Here is a 19012-nt window from a genome sequence, read left to right as displayed (position 1 = left end):
AACTGTGAGTCAGTAAACAGAAATGTGTCCCCTTTTCCTACCCTGTACACCCATATCATACCCAGTGAAGTTCAGATGTCCTCATTTAGTGCTTTCTGTTTAGTATGGGAAGCAGCTCTACATGAACTATCAGGAAGCTCTGAAGAGGACAGAATCGGCTTATGATTGGACTTCCTTATCCAGCTCCAGCATTAAATCAGGATCTAGTTCTTCCAGCATCCCAGGTAGGATGAAATGCCCCAGGAACTCTTCTACCAACAGGAAGGTGTCTGTATAGTGACTGATAGAGACCCGGTTATCTCAGAGTGATTTTTTTAAAACTAGGGCTATGCATAATTTCTAAATTTTAATCAGTAGGCACATGTGCTATTATTATTTTTTTAATTTTTAGAGCAGATAAGATCATGGCCTAGTTCCCATAATGTTTTGAAATGGAAAACCAGTATATGAAGTGGTAAAGCCAAGAGTTTTGTTACGAAGTTTATTTAAAAATCATATTGCTGAAAGCAAGTGTTGATGCACAGCTGGGGTAGAAAGTTGCTTGGAGAAGAGTACTCAGAATCATCATGAAACTGCCCTCCAATCCCCACAGGTTTCCTGACATTTCAGTGGAGTGGAAACAACTAGAATTTGTTCAGTATCAACAGTTAAGGAAGCTGTTTAAGTCAAACTTTATAAAGTTTTCAGAGGCAATCAGTGATACTAAAAAGGTGCTTATTTTCAGATTCCCACATCCTTTAAACAAGGATGCTGTGATCACATCTTAAAATAAAGGCTTCTTTCCCTTTAAAAGTTCCATAAATGATATCTGTATCATCTAAAAGCATACTTTTTTGTTCTAATGGCCTACTTTATGAAATAATTAAGAAATATTTATTTGATTTAGAAACTATATGACTAGATCTCATCCCTAAATAAGTAAACAGAAGCGCATTGTGAATGTGTGCACACATGGGCTAGTGTCCACACATACACTCTTTGGTCTGTCCACCTGGAGGGCTAGAAGCAGTGACAGCCCAGTAGCAGTGAGAATACCAAAAGCCTCGACCTTGGTTTCTCGATGCCATTTTCCAAAACAAAGGAGCCAGGGCTCTGGTGAGTGGCTGGTTCTAGGGCTGTGGCAGAGAATATATAAGATGAGCCTGGAGCATCGTGTGTTGAAATGCTCAAAAGAACACAGGGATGGGAGTCTATAAAAGGGACACAGGACTCAACCTACGAGAGCTCTCAGTAGCCAAAGCTGGAAAAATTCAAGCAATGAGATAACATAGGGCTCTACTCCAAATTATAAAATAAATAGCCAGCTGTCCATGGGGATATAAATAAATAATTGAATTAAATAAATGGAGAAGAGGAGACCAATATCCTGTACAGATTTCTAAGTGATTTATGCAGATATTCTGCCCTCAAGGAGGTAGAGCTTAACTCCCCCCTCGTTAATTGTGGGCTGTGCAAAGTGACTTGCTCCCCAAGAGCACAGAGTGGGGACACATAACCTCACAGTGAAGGAACCGGCCAGCACCTCGGCCGGCTGATCAGGGTAATCAGTCATATTGATAGCTTGTACCTTTGGTGCAGTGTGATGAGACTGGCATTTTCCCTCTCTTGGTCTTCCTCCCTAAATCCCATAACTTCAAAGAAAAAACATCAAACAAATCAAAATTGAGAGGCATGCTGCAGAAACCCTGACCAGTATTTCTCAAAACTCTCACGGTCATCAAAAACAAGGAAAGTCTGAGAAACTGTCATAGACATGACATGACAGCTATCTGTAATATGGTAACCTGGATGAGATCCTTGATCAGAAAATGGAAATTGTGGAAAAACTAGTGAAATCCAAATAAAGTTTGGAGTTTAGCTAATATCGAGTATTGGTTTCTTAGTCATGACACGTGGACTAGAATATTATAACATGTTAATGAGGTAAACTGGGTGCTAGGTATGTAGGAACTCTGTGCTAGCTTTCCAACTTTTCTGTAAATCTATAACTGTTCTAAAATAAAATGCTTCTTGAATTGGGAGGAAGAAACCTTTGTGGCAGTGGATTAGGAAAGGCAAAGTCAGAAGACTGTGTCAAAGCAGGGTTATAGAAAATGGAATAAGAGGAAGATTGAGAAAAAAGATGCATATTTTAAAAATTTATGCAGCACTTAATTTGGGTGCTTCCAAAGGTATTTTATGAAGTGATACAGTGCCTTTTCCCACTCCAGAGTCATCTGTCTGTATAATTAAGTATTAGGAAGACTTTTAAATGTAAATTGTAAAATCATATACATTGATGTGAAAAGAGCTCAAGAAGCTACATGTTCCAGCCTCTTGTCTTAAAGATTGCTGTCCTTTAATCTACTCTAGATTACTCTACTCAGATATTAAATTAAACTGTTAAGAAAATAGTTGGTTTTATCCTCTATTGCTTATATTTTTTACCCTGAAGATACTGTCTTAAATTTATCTAAAGGAGTTTGTGGCTCTTATCTTTGCAGTATTTTGATTAATTTGGCTGGACTTATTTAATACTGCAGTCTAATCATATCCTCTTCTCACAGAGAAGCAGGAGTAGCTTTAACATTTGATTCTCTCACCAGATGCCAGACATTGGACTAGGTGCTCCCATAAGGTTATCTCACCTGACTTGGTGTCCAGCGAAATTATCTTTTTAGTTCCTTCACTGTAGATGTCAGTCAGATTCCACTGTATCCTCAGCCATTCCCAGGGCCCTTGAAGATGTCTCCATGCCCTTGAGGAAGCCAGCCTGTGGCACAACTGCTTCATTGTGGTGCCAACACCCGAAACCCTAGGAAACACACTTCTCACTTGGCGGTCAAATTCTCAGTATTGTTCATTGCTGGGATAAAAGCAGTAATCATCATGTATAGATCTGAATTCATAAGTGAGAAGTCTCTGAGATGGCCTGGAGCCCGGGTTACGTAAAAAGATCAATTTTCAATGTAAAAAGATCTGTTCTCAAATGTAATGAAGATATGTTTTAAAAAAACCACTCTTCTATTCATGGTTCATTAATTTTCTTACTTGCTAGGAGTTCTTACAAGATAGGTTGTCAGGATACCAATAATGTTACATGAACCTTTTGTTGTAATTATCAGTTTCTCCTGATGAGCAGTTTAAAAAGAATCGAGATCTCCTATTTGCCCTAGGATGCGAGAGGTTTTCTAGTGGAAAACAAGGGCTGTGTCTGTGTGAAATGGGTCAGGTAAAAGTAACTTGCCGTTCTGCATCCTGTATAATCTACAGTGAAAGCTTTATACAAACGTACATATTTATACTGTCCCAATACTTATTTAATCTGACTTTTGAAAATGTTTCAAACAGAATCTCAGTCCAATCACTCCAATCAGTCTGACAGTGGAGTGTCTGACACCCAGCCGGCAGGACACGTCCGTTCCCAGAGCATGGTGAGCTCCATCTTCTCCGAGGCCTGGAAGCGAGGCACGCAGCTGGAAGAGTCCAGCAAGGTAATGTTCGGGTCAGGGCAGAGGGGACGTCTCTCTAGTGTTCTGAGGGGAGGAGGGGGAGCGTAGTGCTCTTTTATTCCTTCATTAGGAATCTTTCTTGGCCTTATCTCAGTATTCTTTCTTTGCTTCTCAGAAATGGATATTTATGAATTGGCTCTGATGATCTAAGATCTCAAAAAAAACCCCACCACCACCTAGCAGTTTTATCAGTGGCTCAGAATTTTAAGAAATGACAATCTCCCCCTTTCCTCTCTTAATTTGGATGGAGCAACAACACCCTCTAGTGGCGATACCTTGCTGTTGTTCCAGAGAAACTGCTAAGAGTTGCTTGTTACTTTATTGGCTATTAACTTATTCAGACTCCTTTTCTTTTATGCTTTTTGGCATTTCTTTGCACATTGGTGAATTTTTCTCAATTTACAGTTTATGTGGAAGACAAAATTCCCATTAATCCCCTTAAAATACCGGACCTCCAAGCCTTGTGTAGAAGGTTGTTCATTGACGCTGAAGGACAAGTGTAATTAGTGCAAGGCTGCTTAGAAACAGAGAGGTTCTCTGGCTCACCATATTACGCTGTCTCTGATGTCCTGTGGGCCGTGGTGGCCCAGCTCTGCCACTCTCAGCGGCACAGGCGCACGCTGAGGCGAGGAGCCAGAAGCTTGCCTGGTCTGGCCATTCTGTTTTCATCCAAAAATCATTTTTGTTTTTGTTTTTCTTCTCTGAATCACTTACACAAGTACATTCAGTAAGAGTTAAATGGATATTTCCCCTCAATTTATTCCTTTATTTCCATATATGGTTGATTAACTGGATTTGGGGAGGGTGGAAGAGGCATAGGTAGCCCAGTGTGGGGGTGGAACACCTTCTCTTAGGAATAAATATTTGAGAATTGGGGCCAATAACCTAAATTCTCAAGACAATGAAGTTTAACCCCCTTACCAGAGGCTCAGACTTTTAAGGAATTTTTTTCCTTCCCATATTTAATCAATTTGAATGGAACAGCACTATCTGGTGCTGATATTCCATATATATTGTGGAGAAGCTGCGCTTACAAAATTCAGGTGCCTAAAGAAAAGTCCTTTACCTTACTGAACTTAATGGTGTCATCCACATGCATTTTAAATGGTGGAACTAGCCAACTGTTAGGAGAAAGGCCCAGGGAAGCAAAGGGTCCAAATGGTCTGTGATCAAGCAGCAGAGTACCTCATGGCACATAGCTTCAGCAAGACCATGAACTCTGCCGCACAGCAGTGGCACTGTGCTTGAGTCGTGACCCCCTGTATGTTTCTTCTCCTTGTTACCACAGTCTCAGGTGCCAAATGAGAAGGCCACCACAGCTAAGTTCTCCACCCCTGCAGCAGCCAAGACAGGGTCAAGTTAAGGTCAGGGGCTGTTCTTTGGAAGCACATTAACCTGGGTGACTCCTGTAACCAGATCTTGCAAACTAATGCTTTTATGTTGATGTGCAGTTATTAAAGGAACATGGGAATGACCTGATGGGCACTAGAACTTAGCACTGTCATGAGCCTTCTAGACTACTAACCTAAGCATTCCCAGTGCTAATTAGATGTCATTCAGAATTGAAACAGATGGTTTTTCTTGGATCCTCACAGTTTGTTCAAAGAGCCCAAAAGATATACCCAGAGTTACTAAGCCGAGAGTCCTTCCTCTGCTCTCAGAAGCACTTGAACCACATTCATGCATGAGCAGCTCTAGAAAATAAATGCCCAGGTGTGGCCCTTTGGGCCATGCCAAGAGGTGCTCAGATGGGCTGGTCAGTAGGTTGTTGGCAAATTCTAGCTCCTGTGTCTTGATACATTTCCTTTAGCCTTCCAAAGTTTCCTCTCATTTTCTTCTGGCTTTTTCTGTATGGTATTTTAATGATCTTTAGCTGTAATGTTTATGAAGCATTTCTTTATGTATTTTCCAGTAAAACAAATGTAAAGAATACCCCCCCTTTACCTGCATTGCTGGACTTCTGTGCATGTTGGATGCAAGTGTCTCACACGAACACGAGTGTGTGTGTCAAGCTCATTCATTGCTGTGTGACTGTGCACGCCTGCTGAACATTCTCATACTCATACCGCTCACTAGCATCAAAAAGCCATCCTCATTCTTCCGGAGGCCCTCCACCAGCTCTCCTAAACCCAGTTATGGCATCTGCTTGATGTGGATGCAGTCCTGGACTGAAAGGTGAACTCCAGTCATCTCATCTCCCTCTGCCACAGTCCAGGGGGCGGTCTGTGCTCCGAGGCCCTGGCGCTGGCCCCGGGGCAGGGTGTGTGAAAACCAGAGGTCAGAAAGCAGAGGGCATCATCCAGACAGACTTGCCACAGGAAATTATCCCCAGGTAGTTAAGCAGTCTAGGCGTCTAAGATTGGTAGGTAAACAGATTTTCTCCAGGCCCGTTACCCTGGGAGTTGGACTTTAGCCTTCCTGCCGTTGTCATCAGCTGCTGCTTCCTTTCCTGCATGTCTCTGATTCCTTGCTTTTTAGTTTAACAGTCAAATCTTAACCTCTGTAACTGTTTTGTTTGTTGTGTTTTCTCTCTCCCAACCTCCCTTTTATACTCCTTTTAGGCCAGAATGGAGTCTGTGAATCGACCCTACACTTCACTCATTCCCCCTTTATCCCCACAGCCCAAGCTAGTCACCCCCTACACGGCCTCACAGCCTTCACCACCCCTCCCGCCCCCACCTCCTCCCCCTCCTCCTCCCCCGCCCCCTCCGCCTCCCCCTCCCCCTCCCCTCCCCAGCCAGTCCGCCCCGTCTGCGGGCTCCGCAGCCACAATGTTTGTCAAGTACAGCACAATAACCAGGCTGCAGAACGCCTCTCAGCATTCGGGAGCCCTGTTTAAGCCTCCCCCCGCATCAGGGATGCAGCCCTCGACCTCACTCTCAGTGAAGCCTCAGATCCTGGTACCCCCCAATGGAGTGGTGCCTCCCCCGCCCCCCCCGCCCCCGCCCCCCACTCCCGGCTCGGCTATGGCCCAGTTGAAGCCCGCCCCCTGCACCCCATCCCTGCCGCAATTCAGTCCCCCACCTCCTCCACTGAAGATCCATCACATCCAACATGGCACGCAGACAGCTCCTCCAGCGCCCCCACCTCCTCCTCCCGTCCCTGCCCCACTCCCTCCCCAGGCCCCCCCCAAGCCCCTTGTGACCTTGCCCCCAGCAGCGAGCACCAAGACTGTGCCACCCGCAGTGACACAATCGTTGCCACCCACACCTACTCCGCCAGTGCCCCCAGTAAAAAAGCAGCCGGTTCTTCCTGTGTCTCACGTTCCACCCTCTCCCCCTGTTCCTCCGGGTCCGGTGCCCCCGCCCACGCTACCCAAGCAGCAGAGCTTCAGTGTAAAACCGCCCCCCTCCCCGCTGTCCCCGGCGCCCTCTGTGGTGAAGCAGATAGCCAGCCAGTTCCCCCCACCTCCAGCCCCACCTCCCGCCGAGGGGCCGCCCTTAAAGCCTGCCTCGGTCAGCCTCACCCCACAGTCCCCCCCTGCCGTGAAAGCAAAGCCCAAGTGGCAGCCCAGCTCCGTCCCTGTCCCTTCTCCGGACTTCCCCCCTCCTCCCCCAGAGAGCAGCCTGGTGTTCCCTCCTCCGCCCCCACCGCCACCCGCCCCGGCCCCGCAGCCGCCACCGCCACCGCCGCCGCCAGCCACACCCGCAGCGGCTCCTGCCCCGGACAAAAGCAGCTCTCCGGGCAGAAAGACCAGTAAAACCTGCAGCCCCGGGGCAAAGAAACCGCCCCCGACCCCGCAGCGCAACTCCAGCATTAAGTCCAGCAGCTGTGCGGAGCACCCTGAGCCCAAGAAACCCTCAGTGGACAGTCTAATCAGCAAGTTCGCATCGCCAGCCGAACCGTCGGGGTCTCCCAGCAAGGAGACCCCACCACCTCCAGCAGCGCCCCCCAAGCCAGGAAAACTCCATCTTTCCGGAGTTAACCTTCCCGGGGTGCTCCAGCAAGGATGCCTGCCTGTGAAGGCGGCTGCGCTGAGCGGGCGCGGCAAGGACTCGGCGGTGGAGTTCCCTTCTCCTCCGTCCGATTCTGACTTCCCACCCCCTCCGCCAGAAACCGAGCTTCCTCTGCCCCCCATCGACATCCCAGCAGTGTTCTCAGGAAGCACCTCTCCAAAAGTGGCCGTTGTTAACCCGCAGCCGCAGCCCTGGTCCAAAACGTCGGTGAAGAAGGCCCCTCCGCCCACGCGACCCAAACGGAACGATAGCACCCGCCTCACTCAAGCCGAGATCTCGGAGCAGCCAGCCACGGCCGCAGTCGTGCCCCAAGTGCCCACCTCGCCCAAATCCAGCCTTAGTGTCCAGCCTGGCTTCCTGGCTGACCTCAACAGGACACTGCAGCGCAAGTCCATCACCCGGCACGGCTCGCTCTCCTCCTCCCGCGTGTCTAGAGCGGAACCCACAGCCACCATGGATGACATGGCATTGCCCCCGCCACCCCCCGAACTGCTTTCAGAGCAGCAGAAAGCCGCTTACGGAGGCAGTCATATATCAGGCTATGCAACGTTGCGGAGAGGACCGCCTCCCGCTCCCCCCAAAAGAGACCAGAACACGAAGCTCTCAAGAGATTGGTAGCTACCGTAGGATTTTATTTTCATGCAATCTGTAATCAGTTCTACAATCAGCTTACCTGATCATCTATGAATTCAGGTGTTCAGAGCCTCCTGGTATGTCGTCGTTATTCAGGTAGTGTTCAGCTGTGTGTGCGCATACATGTGCGTGTACACACATAGCTATACATATATAGATAGGTAGCGTGTATGTATATATATGTATACATATATCTATATGTATATATATAGCTGAAAGTGATTCTATTTATTCTTTCTCACTCCTAATCTGAAAACGAGTTTTGTGTATTTTGGGTGGCAGCGGCATGGAAGGGGATATATGTCTTGTCCCTTACGATTTCTGTTATCATTTGGGTTGGACCAAAAACTTCAGACTTTAGAAGATATTTTATAAATGTCCATGTGCGGCCTTTCTGTGCATGTTGCGTATTATATATTAAGGATAGATGTATAATGTGCTATTTCTCAGTTTGAGAAGACAACCAGAATGTTTGGTGTATCTATGGGGCTTTTGTGGTTTTTTTCCCCAGTTGGCTGAAGTTAGAACTGCTTGACACTTCATTTCTCTATAAAGGGGCACTTTAACTAGGAATCAGTTTCATAGAATGGGTCATAGTGCAGTGTGGGGAAATTTTCAGACACTCAGTGTGTGGTTGTGCATAGAAAACAGTAAATGTGTGGTGTAACTAAACCATTCTAGTTGCAGTACTGCTGCCATGACCCCACCGGAATCTAGAGTGTGCCCTGTCACAGGGAAGCTCTTCGCCTGTAACACGTGGATAATCTAGTGCTGTTATCCTGTAGTTCTTTCTGTACTGTTGGGATCCTTTCCTCGAGCTTGTGAAGTGCCATCAAGTTTGGTTTCATGATCCTTGCTTTGATTTATTGTAAAAGACTATCCAACAGGATACCCTCGGAATGCTCTGTCCGAGCGTGTCTTTGGGTCACCAGTTACCTCCTTATAGTGTGTGCTGTGAGTGGGTGTTGATATTAGGTATCCATAGACAGCTGCTATATCAGATACTCACATCCTTTGTCCATTATGTTGCATCATTACAAAAAACAAAATCACCTTCTGAAATGTGTCTTTTTTTGTATTGCTCTCTGAAGGGATGGATTAGAAAAGAGAAAACTGGCCCCTGTGCAGCTGTCATTAATTAGGTTTTTTGTAGCTGGTAATGTGACATACAAAGAATTCACTTAAGTATGGGACTGTCATAGAGGGAGGGGGGAAAATGAGTGTTTAGACGATTTCATCCATAGTGACCAGAGCACAATAGGGTCCTTGCTTGTTGTAGCCCGGGTGTAGAGATTTGTCCAAGTTACCAGGTATTCTGATGGAGTCTGTAGTCCAAGGACAGTAAGTGACACTACATACTGTGCATATGCAGTTCGGTGTAACATGGAACCATTGCTGTAACGACACACTGTAATTCCATATGCTTCACACTGTACTTCTGGATGTTTTATTTTCCCCTCTGAATTTTCCTTGGTTTGAGAAATGTGTACTGACTTAGCAATTTGTGATGATAAACTGACCATTAGGCCAACCTTAGAACTGCTCTTAAACGAGAGAATAAAAAGTACCTCCCCAGCAGTGATAAGTCAGCACACCTTGTAATGAACATCTGTGCCTGTTGTGAATAGGGATCACCGGTGCAACTGCGTAGTGTTCGACCCTATCTGTAAGGAAAAAGTGATGTCCATAAAGTGGGACAGAGATGGTAAATATTTCAAGAGTTAGCAAGATTGTGCTGTGTACACAGGTTTTCTCACTCTGCAACCAAGTACTGCATTAGAGAAAGTGGAACCCCCTCCCCATTGTCACATCTCCACGATGTGATAGTATACTCCTGTTTATAGAGCAATAAGAATATATACCAGTGTGCATTTGTTATAGCCCTGCTTCTTTAAAAGATACTTTAGATCTTTTTCAGTTCACAAAGTTTTATGTGCTTGATATTCTTATGGTTATGAAGTGACCTTTACCACATCTAATCTTGTTCATTTAAGCATGCACTGCAATTTGAGTACATTTGAGTAACACTGCCAGGCGCCACTGGGACTCACGAATGAAGTGATTCCCCAGTCTTCTGCCCGCAGCTGTATCTTCTAAGGATCACCCTTATTTGTGAGATAGAGGACTTTTAAGACTCTGAATCCAATGGTATAAACATTCATCACTAGGGTTTTTTTATTGTGGGGGTGGTCTTTTATATAAGGATGGACAGCTCTCCCTGAGGGAAGAAATCATGTTTCCTCAGTCTTCCTTCACTCCTGATTTGAGCTGTAAAATCCAACCTTTTTTTTTTTCCAGCGGGGGATTTCCTGGGCCTTCTTGCTTTTGTCAGTCCTGACGGTAGTTATCCTGAACTGATGCTGCTTCTAGTGTATCATTTTCCTGAAAGAGCAGATATCCTTTAGAACATCAGGGACACCAAGGAGAACACTGCCAGAGGAGAGGAGCTGTGTCAGTGGCGTGGTGACTATTTGACAACAGGCTGTTGCCCTTTACATTCTTCCAAAGACAAAGGGCGGCTATTAATCAACTTTTTTTTCCCTCTTTATGTGAAACAACTGAATCAAAAAAACCAAAATGATACTTTAAATACACTGCCAGTGTTTTACTCCCTGGGTTTTTTTTTTTTTTTTAATTGGGATTTTTGTTGGGATGTGGTTTGGAGATTGTTATCTGGGCTCTCTTCTTCCCTGGTGTGTTCAAGAAAAACACTGCCAGATGACACTGGTACTGTGCCTTCTTCCACTGCCTCCTGCTCAGCTCCTCTAACCCAGCAAGGCTTCTCCAGGTCAAGGAAGAGTCTTGTCAGTTGGCTTGGCTGTACTGAAAAATGAATAGTATCCTGCTGTTCAGGGCAGTGCAGACAGGTGCCTGTTAAGAGCTAGTGACTTGCTATTAGTGACATCCTTAACTTGTACCACAAAATTTCAAAATTGGATCCAACCTATGCTTAAAGTTTTGGCAACAACTCTGAAGGGCAGCAAAGTCTAGTCTGTTAAAACATTAAGTTCATAGTTATGTTAGATTATTCTATATTGAAGCTTGGCTTTTATTAGCCAAATACATTTTTTTTTTCCTTAGCTGCTGTAGAATTCTGCTCTTGGAAAAAGTAACTACTCTTAAGGTTTACAGGTACCCACTTCACTGTAAATTGTTTTTTTTTTTTTTTTTATTTCTGGGGCTTTTTAAAATAAGATTGCTGATTCTTCAGAAGTTACAGGAAACAGTTTTCATCAGAACATCTCAGAGGAATGTCCCACAGACCGTCCCACAGTCCTCGGACATCAAGGTGCTCCTGCCCACTGCCGGCATAGCCTGCTAAGGAAGGGCTGCGAACTATTTCGGCAGTCCCATCTCCATGTAAGTTTACTTGCCACTAAAAGCAGTCCTAAGGAGATCAAAAGTAAACAGAATTGGGGGGATCATGAAGAATAATTCCAATAGGAGCTGTGCATCCAATTAAGAGTTTCAGAAGCTGCTATTCTGGGAGAATACAACTGCTAATAAGTTCATGTCAAGGATGTTAGGCTATAAGGAGCCTGAAAAAAACTTCAGGTAATGGTCGGATTGATTTGACTATCAGGCCACCAACAGAACCCCTTATCACTCTTTTTCCCACAGTTAAGAGCAATTTTATGTTACAAACACAAGGTGATTTTAAACAAGAAAACCTTTTCCTAGTTTTCTATATTACCAAACTGTTTCATGTAGGTTTTATGTAGTTAACTTTAGAACAATGTATAACTTATGTAATCTGATAACCTCACAGATTTTGTTTAAACCAATTAAAACTGTATGATCCTATGTGATTATAGGTGTAATGACTTCCTTTAAATAATTTGGATTTGTATAAGAGGATGTTTATTTCTAAAAATCATTTTAGGTTGCAAGAACCTTTTGGCACTTGAAGTTTTGTTTTATACACTTCACATTATTTACACATAGCAAGTTATTCCTGACGCTGTAGGAATGTCTGCCCACTCACAAAGTTGAGATGTGATCCATGGAGAGATGCAAGTAGTACAGAATTAAGATGTATTTTCCTTTAAAAACTGAATGGAAGACTATTATCTCTTTACTAGTCTCCCTCAAAGTAAACACATGTGCAGTTCTTAATTGTGCCCTTAGAAGGTCTATATGTATAAGAAATTCAAAATTTAGCTGTAGAATACACTTGCTCAGTAAAAATAAGCTAAACACAATATACTTGATAAACATTTGAAGGAAATTGGTTTGCTCTTTGCTTGTTGAAGTATAAAGCATTTAGAAAACATCTGCTGTATTTCCCCAGTGCCTTGAACTCTTGGAGGAACAACATAAAAAAATCTAACAAGCAAACTTTGAGGTGCTAATGAAAGAAGGAAGGTGTTTCTAGTTTGTGCAGAAACAGAAAAAGTGACTGTCTCACGAGATGGCTTCATCTGCCTAATCAAGGTCTGGCTGCTTTCTACCAAAGATATTTAGAGTAGTGAGTCAGGTCAGGGTGATGGTGAACACTACATGTTTAAAAGATGGCCAAGTTCAGAATGAACGTAGAACATGGATGGCTACTGATACAAGCGCATAAGTGAAGCCTCAGCCTCTTCTCAAGCAGAAGTGCTTGTGGCACTTGAACAAACCCACATTCTGCGAACTGTCCGTTGTTTGTCAAGTTTATTGTAACCCAATACCAAAAACTGCCATTTTTTCATGATTACCACCTCCTATATCTCTGTACTTGTAAATAATTTCTCCTAGGGAAAAAAAAAAGCATTAACTGGAATGTTTCAAATGACTTCACTTAATTTTATTGTCAGCCACTAGTGAACTCCTTTTATAGAAATGTACATTTAGAATATCAGCTTGTGTAAATGTCATAAAAGCATTGTTTACTGTTTTAAAGAAAAATTGCACATTTAACTGAGATTGCTCCCTCTCTTCCCATTTCTTAAAAAAAAAAAAATGGAGTAAAGGCTCACGGATATACAGTGTAGGAATATACCTTTTTAAAGCATGAAAAAGGCAAAGGGAACTGCATTAAAAGTACAGGATAGAGGACATTATTCAGATGATTATGCACAGCTCGGTAAAGATGAAGTTACAGTTTTTCTTTCAGCTTTGTTGCTATTATTTTATTCTACTTAAAATGTACACTCATTTCATTATGTGCCTTGCTCCCTGATTGTGCTAAACCTATATATAGATATATATATATGAGAGATATATTCAGTACTACTGATGTTTTTGTTCTACTGCTGGATTAAGTTATTTTCCAAGTTACTTTATTCTTGCCAAGTTACTGTCAGTAAACTATTGTAATGGCTTAGGACAGTAGTCATGCAGTCAGTGTAATTTACATGTTACCATTATGTCAGCTTATCCAGTCCTTAATAAAAAGAATACATAGATTCATTTAAACATCTGAACTGTACTGGACTGTTTGTGGATCGGCACTGTAAGAACCTGGTTTTGCTATTTATGTTGAGGTACCCAAGACAGATTGCAAGACGCACATAAAGCGTGAAGGTAAACTATAATTTGGTGTGTTCAACTGAAAATAACAAGATTTTTTCCCCTTTAAACAACAGTTAGGTAAGAACTAGAACAAAAAAGGGTGCTTTTTGTTTGGAAGCCTTGGTATCACAATCGTGTTGACTGCCGTGTCGAGGTATGTGTAAATGTGGATTTGAATGTATTTACAATCATGTTACCATTTACCAAATTAGGGCAAAAACAGGTTTCCTTTTTATATTAAAAGAACTATGTGTTTGGTGAAAAGTAATCAAAACTTCAGGTTCATTTACAACAAAAATAAGGACAAAGTATTTAGAGCAACAGGGAAGGATTTTCTGACACACTTTTTTTTCAGTTCGGTCGTTCAGTCGTGTCCAACTCTTTGCGACCCCATGGACTGCAGCACGCGCGCACTTGTAACTTACCACCTAGTGCTAAGGATTCCGGGCTTTCACTGGTATGGCTCAGGCTCACGCCCTGGTCAGGGAGCTGAGATGCCGCACGGCGAGGCCAAAAAGGTTACTTGCAGAAATACGTTCATGAGACACTCGGATACACCTTGTAGGGTTTTATTTAGGCCAAGTTCTTAGTACACAGCAACAATTAATTCCAAATACAGTTTCAAAATTAAAAAGTGAAATGTCCCCCCAACTTATCTGGAGGTGGTTTAATGGCACACACAAGAAACATTACTGGCAACAGATGCTCCCTCAGGTTTTCCTACGTCGTTTTTACTGAAGGCGTAACACCAACCCTCCCTGTGGGAGCTGTAAGCACAACTGGCCAGATCACAAATTGTTTACATTCTTTTCTGTAAACTATTTTGTTAAGAAAAAGATGCATGGACACAAAATATGATAAAAACTGCTTTTCCATAGAATTCTAAAGTTTGCAAAAGACGTTTCCATTTTAATGTGAAAATAAGCTTTTTGTCTGCTTTTTGTTTGATTTTTTACAAAAAAAACCTCAAGATATTTAGCAAGGATCATTTATACACAGGCCCTGTCATTTTGTCAATTTTTTTTTTTTTAAAGTATGAGATTCTCAAATCGGAACAAGGCTCAGCACAAAATAAACTTAAGGTAATGAGCACGTTGCCTCCATTCAAGAACTGTTTTCTAAGGCTCTCAGATAAGGCTGTGCTGCTCCTTCCAGTGCTGAGACACTGTATTGTTTTAGGTACATACACCTAATGAAAAAGACCATTTGTACTGAGTGTAGTTTCAAAAGGGTTAAAATGAAGATTACTTTTACTAATTAAGGCTGCACTCAATACACTCCTTTAAACAACACTTTGAATTGTATTAATTGAAACATAGTGTTAACTTTTCAAGTATCTTCCTGAAGATATCAAGTAGAACTTTAAAATAAACATACAACACAATTAAGACAGTTGCAGAAAGAATACCAGGCGCTGAGTCAGGGATTCTACTACTGTTGTTAACTGGCTGTTACCTGAAATGAAACACCTAACCTCATCAGTAAAATGAGACTGAACTAAAATTTCTGAAATCTCATCTAGCTCTAAAACTCTTAAGTAAATCATGTGAGGGAAATTATCACCTTAACACTGATCAGGAGTTTCTGGCCAAAGAAGTTCAGAAGCAAACAGATAAGAAGTGATGCAGATCCCCGTTCTTTTCCAAGATGTGTCAACCACCTGCTAGCTCCTCCATCAAAGCCTTTTCAAAGAGAGAGGTGGCCTTCAGGTCATGCCATGCTCTCTCCACAGAGGAAGAAAGGTAGTTAAAGAAAAAGTACCAGTTCTTAGTGCAGAATGGTCACCTGCTAAAAGAAAGGGAGCATAAAAGGATAAAAGCACACTACTATCGTTTTCATGCCTCTCAGAAAAATCTTAGTGATCATGAGATTGCTGAGAAGCACAGCTACATTACAGAGACCACTGTGAAGACACAAAAGTCTCTCTGGCTGGGTAATAAACAGCAACAGGAGGGGAACAGGAAGGATGAAAACGTCTCACCAATGACTCTTAGGAACACAGCAAAAGTAGCAGGGGTCCCGAAGACAGAAAGCAAGTCGGCAAAAGATGGGAAGCACTAAACCAGACACCTTAAAGGAGTCATATGTATTTCAAACAACAGGCTCAATCTCTCAAATCGAGATTTTGACATGTTGACAAGATTTTGGTTTTCAATTTATTGCCTAGGTCATAAGGTCAACAAGAAAGTATGCTTTCATTGAAATCCCCATGGCCTGTCCAATAGTAATGCTTTTAAAAAGGGAACAACTTTTAAGTCAAATCCCTCCCCCCCCCCCCTTTTTTTTAAAGGCAAAAGGGACTAGACACAAGTCAAAAACACTTCAAGAGGAAATGGACCTCCTCTAGCCCAATAAAATGGTTGCTTACTGGTCAGCAGATTTTATACCTGAATCACCTTTGCCACAATACTATGTACCATGTAAGATTTCTGCACTCGTTTAGAATTCCTACTACCAACCATCTTGTTTATTTAAAAATGGGGTGAACGTACAATAAAACAAATACTACCCTCAGACTATTAATAACATGCAGCCTATGAAATATTAAAAGTCTCCAATGACTTTAAGCCTGGCCCATCATCATTACATAGTATCCTTCCAAAACAATATATAGAATTTAAAACTGTACAAAAAAGGTAAAATATGAAGAAAATCCAACAGGTGTTTTTAAAACAAAAAACTACACACACATTAGTACTAAAAAATATAGGGAAAATCAGCTGACCCATGGATCCCTGTGCTGCAGGTCTTCACTGGAATCTTCTCAGCTCCCCAGTCCAGCAGGGGTCCCACGGGCAAGCTGACCACCACCAACTGTTTTTTTCTTCACCACCAACTCTTTATGCACAGTTGCCTTCTGGGCTTCTGAAGGTGGGAGCTGTGGGAACTATTTGCTGGATTTTGAGATACCTTCTGCTTTATTAGTTCACTAAGCTTTCTCGGCAAAAAACTATTTAAATAACTTTGAACATCTAATTTCAAAATACTTCTCCTAGTTACACACCAACACTAGGAAGAGTTTAACCTCTCCAAGTATAGTCTTGGTTGCATCCATAATGAAGCTGAAGGCTCAGAGGACACTCAAGGGCCATTACTTTGAAGGAAGACAGGGAATTGCAGGGAATTAAGGGTATCACGGTGACCTAACAAAGTGTGAAGTGTAATTTACAGTGTAATGGAGGCAAGTTAATGAAAATGAAATGCAGTGTCTGGGAAATCTTTGCTAACTGCAATGTTTGAGGAAAAAAACCTGCAACTTTAAAACAAAAATCTTAAGGAAACACTGTATCTGGGTCTCAGTTACATGGTGATGAGTTTTGTGCTCTGGTAATAGATTCGTAGGTAGAGTATTAGCTCTGTCTGCACTGTCTGAACTCCCTCACACCTACCACACTTGCTCACTTTTCAGTCACGTTCCTCACCCGCACTACCATGCTCAAGGCCCATGTCCGAAACATACGCAGCTGCCAGCTCTCACCTTTCACCCAGCACTGGGAAGTCACCTGGCAGAGCTCTCTTCTGGCCAGGACACTGAGACTAGAAAGGACCCATGGCATCTTTGGCCTGTGAGCTGGTGCATCATCACAGCATTCACCTGCCAAACAGCCAGGCCTCCTGGATTTTTTTCAATATCTCTTATTACAGAAGAGGTGACTAAAGTCATCTGCCTTCCAAACTCCACTGAATTCAAAGCTGTAATTGTGCAGATTAAAAAAAAAAAAAAAACCACCTCAGATAAGCACTTGGCCTTATACCACTCATCCCACTATTCTTAATCTGAAATATAAGGTTCAGATTCTCACCAAGAGCAGCTACTGCAAAGGCCAATCACACAGAATCAGGGGAATAGTTATCTTTTCTAAGTGAGTAAACAAATTCAACAGTAGCTAACACTTGCCATTAATAACATTCAGAGAGCACAGGAGCAAGCCTTGTATTCCCAGTGACTCTCAAGAGAATTGAAAATAACTTAAAAAAAAAAAATTTCATTCCCTAAATAGTGAAAGAAGTAAAGAAATAGTTGGTCTGACCTCTAAGATCCTACTCCTCAAAACAGCACCTAAGGCCGGGGTTTAGGATGCCTCGTGAGCAGGCACTTCCACCGTTCACCTCTCTAGAACCTTAGGAGCCTTCCTGTCTACCTTGGCACGCCCACCTGAGCTCGTGAAACCAGCTGCACCGTCACCCCTGTGGGTGCACTGCAGCAGTGCAGTCTCACGCAGCAGCAGCAGCAGGACCAAACCACCCTCAGAATGGAGACAAATCGATCTCATAATCTACGAACTGAGAAACATGAAGGGATGCAAGTCAGCTCAACATTAACTTGTTCGGAGCACTCAAGTGCTGAGAAAATGCAGAATTTACAGTGCTGAAGAGGAAATAGGTCATCTGAAACAGTTACAAAAATGGTTATGTATGATACTTAAATATCGGTTCCGCCTCCTCACACAAGTGGAAGAAAGTGTGGGGCTGGGGCACGCACTGGGCCACGCAGCTAACCTTTAGCACGGGCACTGCAGATCATCCAGTGCCACAGATTCCGCAGGAGGAGAAATCCCAAGGGTGTACAATATTCCTGAGAAAGATCCCAGATTTTTTTTCTGAATCAGTCTTAACCTGATTTGTTTCACATAGTTACGCTGTTATACCTCTGATATATTCAGAAACCGTCACTTTATTTCAATCCAAACAGCTCAGCATAGTATAAGTGATGGCAGAAAGATCCATATGTTCAAATTCAGCTTGCTTTTTTGTTTTAATACTGAGGGATAAACCAAAAAAAAAAAAAAGGTAGCTTTTGTCATTTGTATCCTTCATTCATTTCACTGGAGGGGAATCCCCAGGGCCTTTCGATAATCTGGGAAGACCTGACTATTCCTGTGAGGGAGACAGCCCTGCTGAGCTTTACTCAGAATAATGCATGATAGACTCCACGTAATTCCCAGGAAAAAGCCCAGTCACTCCATTCATAACTCCCTCATACCAACCATCATCATTCTTCTTGATGACATAAATAATGGCTCCTTCCTGAAAGGACAGCTCATCTTCCTTGTCTTTTGTATAATCATAAATTGCCACAACTAGAGGAGGGAAAAAAAGGATATGAAAAAAGAAGAATAACATTCATAGAAAGGTAGAACCAAGTAATGAATACCCTTTCCAAACTTCTGCAACACATCAAAAACTGACTTTCTCAACACAGGACCCGCCCCTCCACCCAAGTTCATTGTCTAATACCCAGTCTCTACAGTGGAATTCCACGTTGAAGTTAGGTTCAAAACTTCATAAATGGCAAAAAGTAGTATTTAGTCAAACCTACTGATCCGTCTATTGAAGAGAGACACACAATCCCAGAGTGGGGAAAGATGGCTGTTTCTTCAGTAGAGCTTGTGTTAAAGCGCCATATTATGTAAAAGCATGTATCTTTAAACATTGGAA

At 42.9% G+C, this 19012-nt stretch overlaps 2 protein-coding genes across 14 annotated transcripts in view; one reads left to right on the top strand and one right to left on the bottom strand.

Annotated features, from left to right (window-relative positions):
• The window catches only part of RAPH1 (Ras association (RalGDS/AF-6) and pleckstrin homology domains 1), a 104092-nt gene extending 90615 nt beyond the window's left edge, over positions 1–13477 (top strand). The window contains exons 12-14 of one of the 4 annotated variants that reach the window (XM_027564911.1): positions 104–224; positions 3331–3473; positions 6053–13477. In XM_027564911.1, the coding sequence (XP_027420712.1) occupies positions 104–224; positions 3331–3473; positions 6053–8065 (2277 nt within the window). In that variant the 3' untranslated portion in view covers positions 8066–13477. The other 3 variants (XM_027564915.1, XM_027564933.1, XM_027564923.1) reach the window with 3 other exon arrangements.
• Positions 11253–19012, bottom strand: part of ABI2 (abl interactor 2) — a 104365-nt gene continuing 96605 nt past the window's right edge. For 8 of the 10 annotated variants that reach the window (XM_027564983.1, XM_027564946.1, XM_027565005.1 and 5 more), the window contains one exon: positions 14127–18654. In XM_027564983.1, coding sequence (XP_027420784.1) covers positions 18479–18654 — 176 coding nt within the window. In that variant the 3' untranslated portion in view covers positions 14127–18478. Of the gene's footprint in view, positions 18655–19012 lie in introns of all 10 variants that reach the window. The other 2 variants (XM_027565024.1, XM_027564999.1) reach the window with 2 other exon arrangements.

Source organism: Bos indicus x Bos taurus, chromosome 2, assembly GCF_003369695.1.
Source record: "Bos indicus x Bos taurus breed Angus x Brahman F1 hybrid chromosome 2, Bos_hybrid_MaternalHap_v2.0, whole genome shotgun sequence".
Taxonomy (NCBI): Eukaryota; Metazoa; Chordata; class Mammalia; order Artiodactyla; family Bovidae; genus Bos; species Bos indicus x Bos taurus.
The sequence above is the reverse complement of the archived record's forward strand: the minus strand, read 5'-3'. Positions and strand labels throughout refer to the sequence as shown.